The sequence below is a fragment of the Rutidosis leptorrhynchoides genome, chromosome 1, assembly GCF_046630445.1.
Source record: "Rutidosis leptorrhynchoides isolate AG116_Rl617_1_P2 chromosome 1, CSIRO_AGI_Rlap_v1, whole genome shotgun sequence".
In the NCBI taxonomy this organism is placed as follows: domain Eukaryota; kingdom Viridiplantae; phylum Streptophyta; class Magnoliopsida; order Asterales; family Asteraceae; genus Rutidosis; species Rutidosis leptorrhynchoides.
Genome location: NC_092333.1, coordinates 109,601,641 through 109,616,004, shown reverse-complemented (window position 1 = coordinate 109,616,004; position 14,364 = coordinate 109,601,641). Strand labels below are relative to the sequence as shown.

Genomic DNA, 14,364 nt, shown 5'->3' with positions numbered 1-14,364 from the left:
AATGATGGAACGGAACTACAAAAAGTAGGCTAGAATATTTACGGGACCCAACAAAAACCAAAAAAACTAAAGAGGGAATAAGAACTTGAAAGAAACAAGCCGGACTAGAGAGGATACCAGTGACGATCAAGCGCCAACAAAGGCAACAACACTAGCCCGATTAATCAGACCCTCAGTAGAAGAAATGGAATCTGAGGGATACCCGAAGGTGTTGTTATAAGATTAGCCAATCCCGACACGTTGTGGAGAGCCTGCAACAAAGAAGGAAGGATTTATGAGCCATTGATGCCATTCGATTAATATCTTTTTACGTGTTCTTGTAGATATCCAAGAAAAGCTTTGGGATTGTATTTCGGAGAGAATCGAGCCCGGAGACCACGTTTTTTTGGAGAAAACTTTCTGGTTCCTGTGTTTCCATATTATGTAGCAAGTTATCCATTTTGTTGCTTGCCAAAGTGAAGAACCAAAGTTGTTGGAAGCAAATGGTTGATCATTTATAATGGCATCGTTGAGGCTGGAGATAAGAGAGACATCTTGGGCCCACCAATCGAGAACAAGTTTCCATATGAGTGTTGCTTTGGGGCAAGCAATGAGAATATGATCTGTGGTTTCAATATCTGCTTCACATAGGGGGCATAAGGAGGAATCGAGATCAATGCCCCTTTTGTCTATTTCGAATCGGACTGGGATCTTTTTTTGAATGGCTCGCCAGATGAATGTGTAAACTTTTTGAGGGAGAAGTTTGTTACACGGAATCGATAAAGTTAAAGCGTTACTTCCGAGCTTTAGAGAGTTGATCAGGCGTGACAAAGATTTGGTAGTGAAAATCCCTGTGGGGTCTAACTCGTATCTCCATGAATCTTGGACGTCTGATAAAGATACGGAAGATATGATGTTGTTTAATTCTAAGAGGTCATTTGTGGCCCGACCAGATGGGGGTCTTGTCCAGCACCAATTACCAACAGAAGATCCGTTGTAATGTATAATTCTTTCAGCGACTGTAGCATCTTTCTTGGTTTCAAGCATGTATAACCTGCGAAAAAGTGTGCTAAAACGTTCCGAGCCGAACCAAGTGTCATTCCAAAAATTGATGGATGTGCCATTCCCGAGACTTTTTGTAATGGATGAAGAAAATGAAGCTCCAGTGTTGTCAGCGATTTTTCCAGCTTTAATAATTTCCTTCCAAACCGTGCGACCTGAAATGTTCCTGCAAGAAACGTTAGTATCCAACCCCCCGCCCCCCCCGTAAATACTGGTGATAATTTTTACCCATAGTGCGTGTTTTTCGTTTTTAAAGCGCCACCACCATTTACATAGTAGTGAGATGTTTTTACTAAAAAGTGAACCCACATTTAATCCCCCTTTATCATAAGGTAATAAAATTTGATCCCATTTTATCCAATTAATTTTATTTTCACTTGAAGACCCGCCCCAGAAGAATTTGCGTCTTTTAGATTCAAGGAGTTTAAGGATGGAGGAAGGTGCATGGAAGAGGGAGAAATAATATAGAGGAATGCTGCTTAGAATAGATTTAATGAGGGTAAGTCGTCCTCCGAAAGATATTGTTTTGGCAGTCCAGTCGGAAAGTCTTTTATCAAACTTTTCCATAATTGGTTGCCAAGAGGAAGGGTGGGATGAGGGAACACCAATGGGGAGTCCAAGGTATGTGAAGGGGAAGGTATCGGAGGAACAATTAATATAGTTGGCCATTTCTTCTACCTCATGGGGAGGAATACCGATACCGTAGAGTTTGCTTTTTTGAAAATTGACTTTGAGTCCAGAAATTTTTTCAAAGCATTTGAGGAGTTTGGAAATGTGTTTGGCATTTCTTTTACTCCATTCCCCGAAGAAGATTGTGTCATCGGCGTATTGAAGATGGGTGACGCAAATGTTGTCATCGCCAACATTGATTCCACGGAGGTGACCGCTAGATAAGGCCCGTTTAGTGAGTATGTTAAGGCCTTCAGCGACGATAATGAATAGGAAAGGCGAGATTGGGTCCCCTTGGCGTATACCTCTTTCGGGGGAGAATTCGGCCGTAGGGGATCCATTGATTAAGATGGAGATAGATGAAGAGGAAAGACATGCACGAATGAAACTGATCCATTTAGGACCAAATCCCATGTAATGCATGGTGTTAAATAGGAAATCCCATTCAATGCAGTCAAAAGCTTTTTCGAAATCCACTTTGAAGATCAAACCTTTGCGTTTTTTGCGTTTAAGTTCATCTATAATTTCATTAGCAATTAATACGCTATCTAAGATGTTACGGCCTTTAAGGAAAGCGGTTTGCTCCACCCCAATGACCTTGTGAATGACTTTGGCGAGGCGGTTGGAAAAAATCTTGGTTAGAATTTTATAGTAGCTCCCTATTAGACAAATAGGGCGATATTCATTAAGACCGATTGGATTAGATTTTTTGGGTATTAAGGTGAAGAAAGACGCATTACAGCCTTTGGAAATTTCGGAATTGGACCAAAACCAGTTTAGTGCTGCGATAAGGTCGTGTTTTATGAGGTCCCAATATTTTTTAAAAAATTTCATGTTAAAACCGTCGGGACCTGGAGCTTTCGAGCTATCGCAGCCGTGGATAGCATCCCAGATTTCGTTTTCGAGGAATTCGGATTCTAGAAGTAGATTGTCTTGCGAGGAGATATAATCTAGGTGAGGTGCATTATCAAGAGGGCATTGGTTGTTTAGATTATTGGATTTAAAGAGATTTTTGTAATGAAGATAGGTTTCGTGTTTTATGATGTCAGGGTCTTCAATCCAAGTTCCGTTAATCGATAGCCCATGAAGATTGTTTTTGCTGTTGCGTTTTTTAATAAAGTTGTGAAAATATTTCGAGTTTTCGTCTCCTTCGAGGGCCCATTTAATTCTGGATTTTTGTTTTAACATGTTTGTTTTCTTCTTTTCTTTTTCGAGATGTGAGTGTTTATCCTCAAGCCATTTGTTTTTTTCGGATTCGGTTAACGGTCTAGATTCAGCTAGGGTTTCCCATTTGTTAATATTTGTTAAATGATCTAGGATCTGAGAATCAAGGTTATCGAGTTGTTCGCTATGTTTCTTAAGTTCAGATTTGACGTTTTTAAGCTTGTTACGAAAGATACAATCAGGGCGGGTTCCTCTTACAGGAATTGACCAAGCACGAGAGATGATCGAGTCAGCGTTTTTAAGGTCGAGCCAAGTGTTAAAGACACGAATAGGTTTGGGGCCGGAGTTAAATAATGTGTTCCTAAGGAGTATGGGACAGTGGTCCGAGAGATCACGATCGAGGGTTTTAGATGAGATGTTTGGCCAAATTTTCAGGATGTCGTCCGAAACGAGGAATCTATCTAATTTACTAAATTTCATTCTTTTAATGCAGATTCTGGTGAATTTTTTTCCGCCAAGTGGGATGTCTATTAGTCCAAAGTTGTTAATGAAATTATTAAAGTTAGTGGCCCATTGATGGTTAAATTCACAATTCATACGTTCGGAAGCTTTTCTGACTTCATTGAAGTCACCGAAAATGATAAAAGGGATAGTGAGAGAGCTTACAAGAGAGGATAGCTCAGACCAAAGTCTAAGCTTTTTGACTGAGGAGTGTGGGCCGTAGACATTTATGAAAGCAATCTTAGAATCATAACCCACCCAAAAACCGCAAATTGCAAGAAAGAATTCACCTTCAATAGCGTGGTCGAAGGTGAAAGAATTACAATCCCATATAGTGATGATCCCACCCGATGCACCAATCGAGTCTTTTTGAACAAATTTGAAGTCGGGGTTTCCCCAGAATGATTCAATGATGTTGTCTTGCGTTTGTTCACTTTTAGTTTCTTGAAGACCAAGTATTACCGGTTTTTCTTTGTTGCGGATTCGTTTTAGCCATGAGATTTTACCCATTTGCCCAAGTCCCCGAATGTTAAGAGATATCGTACACATTATGAATGATAATAAAAAACGAAATAAGAGGAGTGAGATTACCGGGAGTTCCATTGGATACCGATGTTGTTTCCAAAATCCTTAGTGTCCAGGCTTTTGTCAGTTGAGGAACCCGATGGAATTTTATTGTGACATCGACCTGTGGAAGTGTCAGCAGCGCGATTGTGTCCAAAAGAGTTATCCTCGTTTAATGATGGTGTTTTGCTACGCTTCGATAGTTGTGAGAATCGTAATTTTTGGCCACTTCTTGCTAGGTGTTTAATGTAGAGCATGTTTGATCTAGGCCTGGTTTTCGGATTAGGGAGAGGGGCATCGGTAGGTATGCGTGTCGAGGTGTTGTTTTTCAATATATCATCTTTAACACTTCTCTTAAATGGACGTTCTTTCTCTTTAGGGATTAGTTTGGGTTTAAAACCGGAGGAGAGTTTTTGTTTGGTTTTGGGTTTTTTCTTGGTGATGTTAATAAGGTCTTCAAGATTGAAAGGGTCAGAAGGTGCGTTATCGATGTTGGATTGAGGTGGGTCGGGCATAAGGTTTATAGGGGATATATGATAAGGTTGAGAAGGTGTTTGAGTGCCAATTGGATTGTCATCAGGATTAGGAGTGTCTCTGATTAATTCTTCCTGTTCGTCTGTATGCAAAGATGAGTTGACCGTTGGGCTTGGGCTAGTGGGAATAAGTGGTGGATTAATGGGCTGTGAAGATAAACCTGTATGATTAGGCCCATTTGATTGGTTTACGGCAGTTTGGGGTATAGAAGCTTCTGAATTAGTTTGTTGGGCTGTAGGGGAAATGGGTAGGGGTGAGGAGGGTTCAGAGTTCGATGCTTCTGAGTTGTCATCATTGGAATTATACCCGATATCAAGCTTGGAAGTCACGTGAGATGAGCCGTTGTGATATTTATTACCCTCATTATTATTGAAACTATTGGTTTCCATACGTTTGGTGGACTGAGAATTCGAGGGGTTAACCGGTGTAGTATTGACGGAATTATGATCGGGAATGTTGCCGGAGATAAAAGTGTCCTGTACTTTTTGTGGATTACGGTTAGTTGGATTATCATCATTTAGGTCATCTTCGTCCATATAGGATTCCTCATCCGAAACCGGGTCATCGTTGTCCGTTTCATTACAAGAAGTAAGATCATAAGCTGAGTTTTCATGACAATTAAACATGGAAAAATTCAGGAGTTCCTTGACATATATGACCGTTTGCTTCGACTCATCATGACAGATTAAAGCTCGTGAATCAATAGGCTTAAAATCATTCGTTTTAATAATAACCGAGCCATGTGATAGATCCTGATTATCCTCATTAGTAATAGAACAATTAAAAGTTTCGATAACATGGCCCCAATTGCTAGCAATATCATGAAAGGTGGATTCCATCCAGCATGTAATCGGTACACCCAGAATATCGATGTAAGCAAGACGGCCAGAAGTGGAATACTCTTCAGGGTCCCATGGATTGATATCCTCGAGCCAATTCCATAGTGGGTGATTTTGATTGTTAAGCATTTCAAGGGCAATACGTTTATCATCATAAACAAGCATGATATCGTGTCCACCTAGATACTTAATCTTGAAACCATCTAAGTTTTCACTTTGACATATTTCGTGAAAGTATTCAAGGAATTCGAGATCCTTTACCTTACCAATAACCGCATGACCAAGCAAATCAATTAGGGATTCATTAGATGTTACCTTAATCGTAGGAGTGTTTGCATCAGATTGTTTCTTGTTCGTAAAGGCATCCATGAAGCTGCGGCCATCCACCTTGCTGGACATATTATTTTTGGGGAAATCAGACATGTTAGGTTTGGGAGGAGGCTGTTGAGACGGTTTAGAGTTATCATTAGGTTTCTTGTCCCAAGCTTTATGGACCTTGAGCATCAAATCCCCAGCAACAACTAAACTTAATCTTCTGGCCAGAGATTCTTTGTGATAATCAGGCACGTCTAAAAATCTAACGAAACCGAACCTTTTTCCATTTTTTAGGGTTTTTTTTGGAATGTAGACCTCATGGATGTTCCCATACTTTTTGAAGGTTGCCCATAAATCAGCAGATGTCCATTGTTCAGGGAAATTATAAAATAGATAGGATGTGATACGGTTTTTGTCGATAGGTTTTAGGGGTGTGGATGTATTGGGTTTGTGATTTCCGAATTGCCTGACAAGATTAATAGATGCTTCTCTTTGTTTGAACTGGTTGTAGATGAGATTAGATGAAGAGTTAAGATTGGTGTTCTTAGGGTTAGGGTTAATGGTGTCGGTTTTGGTGTTGGATGAGGAAGGTTTTTTTCGGTTTCCTTGTTCAACTTTAACCCAGATTCCTTCGTTGATAGGTTGGTATTGGATGTGGTTGGAGGAAAAACCAGGTTTGTTGTAACGGCGGTTGGGTTGTTGTGGGGTGAAAGGAGATGTAGGAATATGATACATGATGAAGAGAACCAAAAAGGAAAATGCAAATAGAGAAATACAGAATCGTAAAAGAAAGCGAGTGCAGTAAACAATCAGAAATCGGTACCGGAGATAAGATCCGGCGAAGTTGTGAGGAAGATGAAGGGTTCAGTAGGAGAGAGCATTTTTTGGTCAATGTATAGCTATTTCTGACTTATGACCGTTCATATTGTATTCTTAGTTTGAGACTTCCAATAAAAATGCTAAGATATTACAACAAAGAATCGGTTTTTGGTACGATTTATGGGTTGGAAATGCTCCTTTGAAAGATAGATTTAGTCGTTTATTTCATCTAGACTCGTCCCCTTTTGGTACCATCGCTGATAAACGCAACAATAATGAGTGGATATTCGAGTGGACGAGGGACCGTTTGAGAGGTAGAACTGCTAGTCTGCTGTCTATGTTACTTGAGGAGATAGGCTGTCCAACGTTGTCTAATAGATCTGATTCGTGGTTGTGTTCGATCAACAACGAAGGCGAATTCACTGTTAAAGATACGAGAGTTCATATGGATAGTCTTCTAACTCAGTCTTCGATTACTAGCACTTCATGGTTTAAGTTTTTGCCTCGCAAAGTTAACGTTTTTTTGTGGCGCTTTCGGCTCAATTGTCTTCCTGTTCGTTGGAATCTTTCCGCTAAGGGGATAGATATTGATTCGGTCGTTTGTCCAGCATGTGATAACGGGGTAGAGACGTCCAGGCATATTTTCTTCGAGTGTATTTTTGCTACTGAGATTTGGCGTAAGATTCGTATTTGGCTCGATTGTGGTATGGCTCCCTTAGTCTCATGGGATTCTTTTATATCTTGGTTGGAAGGTGTTCGGATACAAGTCTCTTCAAAGAATCGGATTATTGCGGTGGTGGTGACAAGTTTATGGGCGTTGTGGCGTTTTCGTAATGGTCTTGTTTTTCATGATTCGTTTTGTAGTAGAAGTAATCTATTTGATGTAATTAGGCTAGTTGCTTTTCGTTGGTTGAAAAATAGAAGTCATGGTGTTCCAAATTGGAACACATGGCTCTCTATTCCTTTGTAATCTTCCCTTAGCGTCTAGCTAGGGATCGTTTTTCTAATATATTCATTTTTTGGCCGTAAAAAAAAAAAAGATATTACAACAAATATTAGGATTTAAATTACAAAGCCAAAATTGTAAGAGACGACGATCTCGATACTTCTATAATGAGCGTAAAGATCTTTAACATCAATATCAAAGCATCCATTCCTTAAAGATATTCTTCATCTCAACCTCCTCCATATGCATATCCCTTTGATCCAATATTGACCCAATATCTGTCTCTTTGATGCTCCAATAATGTTTGCACTGGTTCATCTCACTGGCATGGACCGAATCAGAAAATGTACAACAAAAAAGTGGTGAACTCAACTTGTAGAGGGTTTTGTAAATCCTGTATTTCAAAATAGAAACACATAGGAGAAGAGATCAGATTGCATATTTCCAAAGAGAATTGGTAGATTTCTTAACATGTCTTGGCCTCTTTTATTTTATTTTACAAAATAACATTTGACTTTTGAGTCATATGTAATACGGAGTATATATTTGCAATTTATATTATACAAAGATTACACTATCAAATATTATCATAAGTTTATTATTTAATATAGAGTTGTAATCACTCGCATCCATAAATTTGCTTGAAAACAAAGAAACCAATGAGAACGCGACATGTGGCGCGAAAATCAAATGTGATTAAAAAAAAAATTCGAAATTTTTTTTTTTTTGAAATTTTTTTTCGAAATTTTTTGTTTGGAATTTTTTTTTTTCGAAATTTTTTTTTAAAAATCATATGTGATTATGCATGTCAATCACATGTGATTATGCATGACAAATCCAATCACATGTGATTGTACAATTCAATCACATGTGATTGTGCAGGTAAATCACATATAATTGTAAAAAAAAAAATTTAAAATTTTTTTTTTTTTTAAATTTCGAAAAAAAAAATTTAAAATTTGAATTTTTTTTTTCCAATCACATGTGATTTTCGCGACACATGTCGCGCTCTCATTGGTCCCTTGAATCTCAACTTAATTTATGGACTCAAATGAATATTCCTCATTTAATATACTCTGTAATTTTTATTTGCAACCAGAAAATATAATGAGTAGTGAATATTTACAAATTGAATATTGAATATACATATAAATATGTGATTGTTTTTTTTTTTTTTTTTTTTTTTGAAATGCAAGCCCCTCAAAGTGTTGTAGATGGGGATTGAACCTGGGTCTCTTTGAAACTTTCCAAACATCTTACCACAAAGTCACCTCTTGGGGTTAATTATGATGAGTTTTAATTTCTACCATTACATATAATAAGCGTTAACTTATAAAATATAACTTAATTTTACTTAAAAATTGTTAGCTATTTTACACGTTCATATAATATTTTTCTACTATTCAACTCACAAATTAGATGTCCATCTTTGATTTATACTCCCAATTTAATAATCTTCAGACAAAAAACACACTTTAAGAAAAAATGATTGTCACATGTATTTTTTTCTAATTTTCAAATTTACCCCTTACTTTTTACATATATTTTTGTCTTACTTGAATAAAGTAAGAGTACAAAAGAACTTTAATCAATTATTCTTATATATTTATAGAAATCGACTATTAATTTGGAACAACTAGAAAATGAAAGATGAACTATTAATATGGGACGGGAATAGTATTATGTTGTTATACCTTCGGTAGCCTAATTCTAAGGGCATCATCCGATCAAATCGCACAGAGCATCAAGAAACTCAGGACCAGCCCTTCATGTCACCACCACCCCATTGTTGTATCTTACAAGTTGGTGAAAGGATTTTAGAAACTTTTATTTATGATTAAAGGAAAAAACGAATCATATTATTTGGCTTAGCTAGACATGACTAAAATCATACCCTAGTAGGTTTTAATTGACTGGGCTAAATCGAGCCTGCTTCAGAATCACGCTTTAACTATTTTTTTTCCCCCAAAAGGCATCACGCTTTAACTACTCAGACGCAATTTTACTCCAGCTTCTTGGTAGTTGGTATTGCCCTTTTGTACATGACTCTTTGCTTCCATATCTTAACCGTGGTGGTAGTTTGTACCTAAAGCTCTAATACCTTGAAGCGGTAGTTTGTACCGCGGTGATATTAGAGCTTAAAACTGTGTGTTTTTTTGTACGTGGATTATTAAATTGAGATAAGGAGTATATAAAATGACAATGAAATTACTCTTTTACTTAAAAGGTAAAGTCTATAGAGAGTAACATGCTGACATGTTGATGACGAAACTAAACTTTAAAGAATCATGAGTCTATAATTAAACTTAGTCCAATATAATACTCGTATAATCCACCACCTAATATATCTTTCCACATAATTGTCTCTCTGGCTTAAATTTTTTAAAAAATGTATAAAGGTCATCACTAAACATTACTTGAAATATAAGTTTTTAAGTATGTAAGGTAAACTGTAGCTATATTTTACATATTTATTATATACAATTACATAGTTCTACTTTCTAAATAGAAACAATTAATATTGATACCATTTTATGTTGGAGGTTTTATTAAATTCTTTCGTGTAGGGTAAAATAATCGATAGCCGGATAAATCACTGAATCGTGGTATCACTTTCCGAAAGTAATTATTCGACCCTTATAGCCTGGGTTACACGAATATCACTTTGGGATAAGACAGAGATTAAATTCTTGTTTTAGCAGAAACAAGAATTCCTTTTGCAGAAGAATATTTTGGTGTTCGTAACTTGTGTGTTTCTCATGCATATTGGTTAATATATTTATATACACCCTTAATCATGAAAGAGTCTTTTTATTAAAATCAATTGGCCGATTGATTAATAAAAGTATCTTCTATAATATTCAAAAGTGGTTACAGGAAGAATATTTCTATAAACAAATATTATCACTTCCATCATTAAAGTAAAAGTTGTTACTTTTACAATAAACAAATATTATATTTTACAACTATCAAAGCATGAGTGATCACTTTATAATAAACAAGTATTATTCCTCCAACCACTAAAGCAAAAGTGGGTGCAAGAATAATTCTTCCGTAATCACTCAAAATTGTGTTAAGTGTTTTCTTACTGCTGTCTCTTAAGAACCAGCACTGCAAAAGGACCAGCAGCGCAAAAATCAGCAAACAGGACCAGCAGCGCAAAAGTCAGCATACAGGACCAGCAGCGCAAAAGTCAGCATACAGGACCAGCAGCGCAGAGGAACCAGCAAACAGGACCAGCTGCGCAGAACAACCAGCACAGGGACCAGCTGCGCAGAACAACCAGCACAGGGACCAGCTGCGTAAAACAACCAGCACAGGGACCAGCTGCGCAGAACAACCAGCACAGGGACCAGCAATGCAGAACAACCAGCACAAGGACCAGCAATGCAGAACAACCAGCACAAGGACCAGCAATGCAGAACAACCAGCACAAAACACTTAGCCAAATTTCAGCTTACTAAGAAAACTTAGTACTGAAAACACTTAGTCAAATTTCAGGTAGACCAAGTCATGATAGTAAATAATGGAAAACCACTTTTGGGTCCGGGTAATCTATCACTTAATGGGTGTACACTCCGTACCTCCAAACCCATTTACAAGTGTAGATTAAAACCCAAAATTACACTAAATTTCCAACAATCCTCCCCAATTTAGTGCAATTCGTTTCATGAGAATTAAACAAATTAAAACAAAACTCATGCATAAATGAAAATATCTTGAAGATTGAATTTTCACCTTAGTACATTACACATTCCAAATATTCGAGAATCGGGGTGTTCTAAGAATTGAACCCTTCAACCCATTTGAATAACTGAAAATAACATACACATAAGTTTTCAAATACTCTAAAGCTATCCTGACACTTTACAAGCCATGTGTCCATATCCATTCATGAATGTATCTAAAGCAAAAGTCCAAGCTTTGTTGAAGCGGCAAAACTTCACATTCACATAGGTAGTTCATTTCAGTCATGCACCTGCTATTGCACTTTTTCAAATAAACCATTAAGAAGCTAAACTTCATCCTCACCTTCAACAGGTCCGAGTACATACCTTACCTTGGGATGATACAAAATTTTGTACTCCAAATTTCTAAGTATAAGTCTTCCACATTGAATTCAACTTCTAATTTTCATCAGAAGGGAATTGGGTATCTTATAATTAGAAATTTATGTGGACTTTAAACCCATCCCCACAGCAGACTTGTTCACCAAGTCTCTTGCCAATCCCTTCGTCAAGTGATCAGCTAAATTCTGTTGTGACCTCACGAACACTATAGAAATTACCCCATTCATTATGAGTTCACGAATCATGCTATGTCTGACACCTAAGTGTCTAGACTTTCCATTGTACATCTGGCTATAAGCCTTTGCCAATGTCGCAGCACTATCACAATGGATAGACATGGGTGCTATAGGTTTAGGCCATAATGGTATCTCATGGATCAAGTTTCTAAGCCATTCTGCTTCTTTACCAGCAGCAGCTAAAGCAACAAACTCAGATTCCATCGTTGAGTTGGTAATACATGTCTGCTTCTTAGAAGCCCATGAAATAGCACCTCCCCCAAGCAAGAACACCCAACCACTTGTTGAAGAATGATCTTCAATATTGGTTATCCAACTCGCATCAGAATATCCTTCTATTACCGAAGGAAACCCATTATAAGATAAACTATAGTCCATAGTTTTCTTCAAGTACTTCAGTACCCGCCTAATTGCTTGCCAGTGATGAGTACTAGGATTACTAGTATATCTACTCAGTTTTCCCACAGCAAAAGCAATATCCGGCCTTGTACAAGTCATGGCGTACATCAAACAGCCAATCACCTGAGAATACTCAAGTTGTGATACAGCTTCACCTTGATTAGGCATAAGCTTCTCACTTGGATCAACAGGGGTACTCACAGGATTACATTCAAAGCAATTGAACTTTTTCAACACCTTCTCAATATAATGAGATTGACAAATCGAAATTCCTTTGCTTTCACGTTTGATCCTAATGCCAAGGATAACGTCAGCCTCCCCCATATCTTTCATGGAGAATTTTGATGACAAAAATTCTTTTGTTAAATCAACCTGACTTTGGTCAGTCCCAAAGATTAACATGTCATCAACATATAGACAAATTATAACTCCTTTACCAGAATTATCAAATTTACTATATACACATTTATCTGCTTGGTTTAATTTAAAACCACTAGATAAAATCACTTCATCAAACTTTTGATGCCATTGCTTAGGTGCTTGTTTCAAACCATATAAGGATTTCACAAGTTTGCACACCTTGCCTTCATTTCCTAGCATGACAAAGCCCTGAGGTTGGTTCATATAAACCTCCTCATCCAATTCACCATTCAAGAATGCTGTCTTCACATCCATCTGGTGAATAACTAGATTGTGAATCGTAGCCAAAGCAATCAGCAGTCTAATGGTAGTGATACGTGCCACGGGAGCATAAGTATCAAAATAGTCAATTCCAGACTTTTGTCTAAAGCCTTGAATGACTAACCTTGCCTTGAATTTTTCAATAGTTCCATCCACCTTCATCTTCTTTTTGAAGATCCATTTGCAACCCAAAGGTTTGCAACCAGGAGGTAGATCAGCTAACACCCAAGTGTTATTGCCCATGATAGAATCCATCTCATCATTAATTGCCTCTTTCCAGAATGCAACATCCTGAGACCTCATTGCTTCATCATATGTTTTAGGATCATCATCAACATTGAAACAATACGAATATTGGGTAGACACATCATCCCTAGAACCTTCAACTAAGTATAGTTGAAAATCTGGTCCAAATGATTTAGGTTTCCTTTTTCTTTTGTTTTTCCGAAGCTCAAGTGACTGATCAACAGCCTTTTCAGAGACTTCATCATTACAATCCTTATTGATTCCATTGTTACTTGGAATCATATCCTTTGGTCTAGGTATAGATGAAAATCGATTTTCATCAAAGATTGCATCCCTTGAATCAATCACAGAATTGATTGAGACAAACTCATTAGGCTCTATTACATAGAACCTATATGCCTTGGAATGTTCAACATATCCAACAAATATGCTATCTATACCTCTTTCACCTAAACTTTTCTTCTTGGGATCAGGTAGTCTTACAACCGCCCTACAGCCCCATACCCGAAGATAATTCAAGTTAGGTTTCCTTTTATTCCAAAGTTCATAAGGTGTAATCTTGTTTCTTTTGTTAGGAACTCTATTAAGCAAATAACAAGCTGTTAACATAGCTTCCCCCCAAAATCCTTCACTTAAACCCGAATAGGATAACATGGAATTAACCATTTCCTTAAGGACCCTATTCTTCCTTTCAGATATACCATTTTGTTGTGGAGTATAAGGAGCTGTGGTCTCATGGATAATACCAACGGATTGGAAATACGATTGGTCAATGTATTCACCTCCCCTATCCGTTCTAAGTCTTTTAATCAAAGCCTTTTGTTGTAATTCTACTTCAGTTTTAAATATTTTAAATTTATCTAATGCTTCATCCTTAGTATGTAACAAATAAACATAGCAAAATCTAGAAGCATCATCAATAAAAGTCACAAAATATTTCTTGTTCCCTAAAGTAGGAGTAGCATGCAAATCACATAAATCACTATGTATTAATTCCAAAATTTCAGTATCACGATGTACATTTTGAAATGGTTTCTTAGTGATCTTTGTTAACATACACGTTTTACACTTTTCATTGTTCATGTCAAAGGCCGGTATTAAACCATCTTTAGACATATCTTGCATTCTTTTAAAGTGTACATGTCCTAGTCTAGCATGCCAAAGTGTAGAATTATTTATGCTAGAAGTAGATATAAAAGCAAAATTAACATTCAAGTGATTAATGTTAAGTCTAAACATTCTATTGCATAAATAACCAAAACCAACAAACATACCATGTTTAGACAAAACAAACTTATCAGATTCAATCACTTGTTTATAACCACAACAATTTAACACAC

At 37.1% G+C, this 14,364-nt stretch overlaps 1 protein-coding gene across 1 annotated transcript; it reads left to right on the top strand.

The window, feature by feature from the left end:
* Positions 1-6,385: 6,385 nt before the first annotated feature.
* On the top strand, positions 6,386-7,416 carry LOC139888164 (uncharacterized). The gene is made up of 2 exons (XM_071871196.1): positions 6,386-6,520; positions 6,565-7,416. The coding sequence occupies exons 1-2, from the start codon at positions 6,386-6,388 to the stop codon at positions 7,414-7,416; spliced, it is 987 nt and encodes a 328-aa protein (XP_071727297.1).
* The last annotated feature ends 6,948 nt before the right edge of the window (positions 7,417-14,364 follow it).

Bases quoted from the DNA above. Each gene is read 5' to 3' on its own strand.
- LOC139888164 (XM_071871196.1), top strand. From the start codon at position 6,386: ATGCAAATAGAGAAATACAGAATCGTAAAAGAAAGCGAGTGCAGTAAA. The intron at 6,521-6,564 runs GTATAGCTATTT...TTGTATTCTTAG, and splicing joins GAGAGCATTTTTTGGTCAAT to TTTGAGACTTCCAATAAAAA.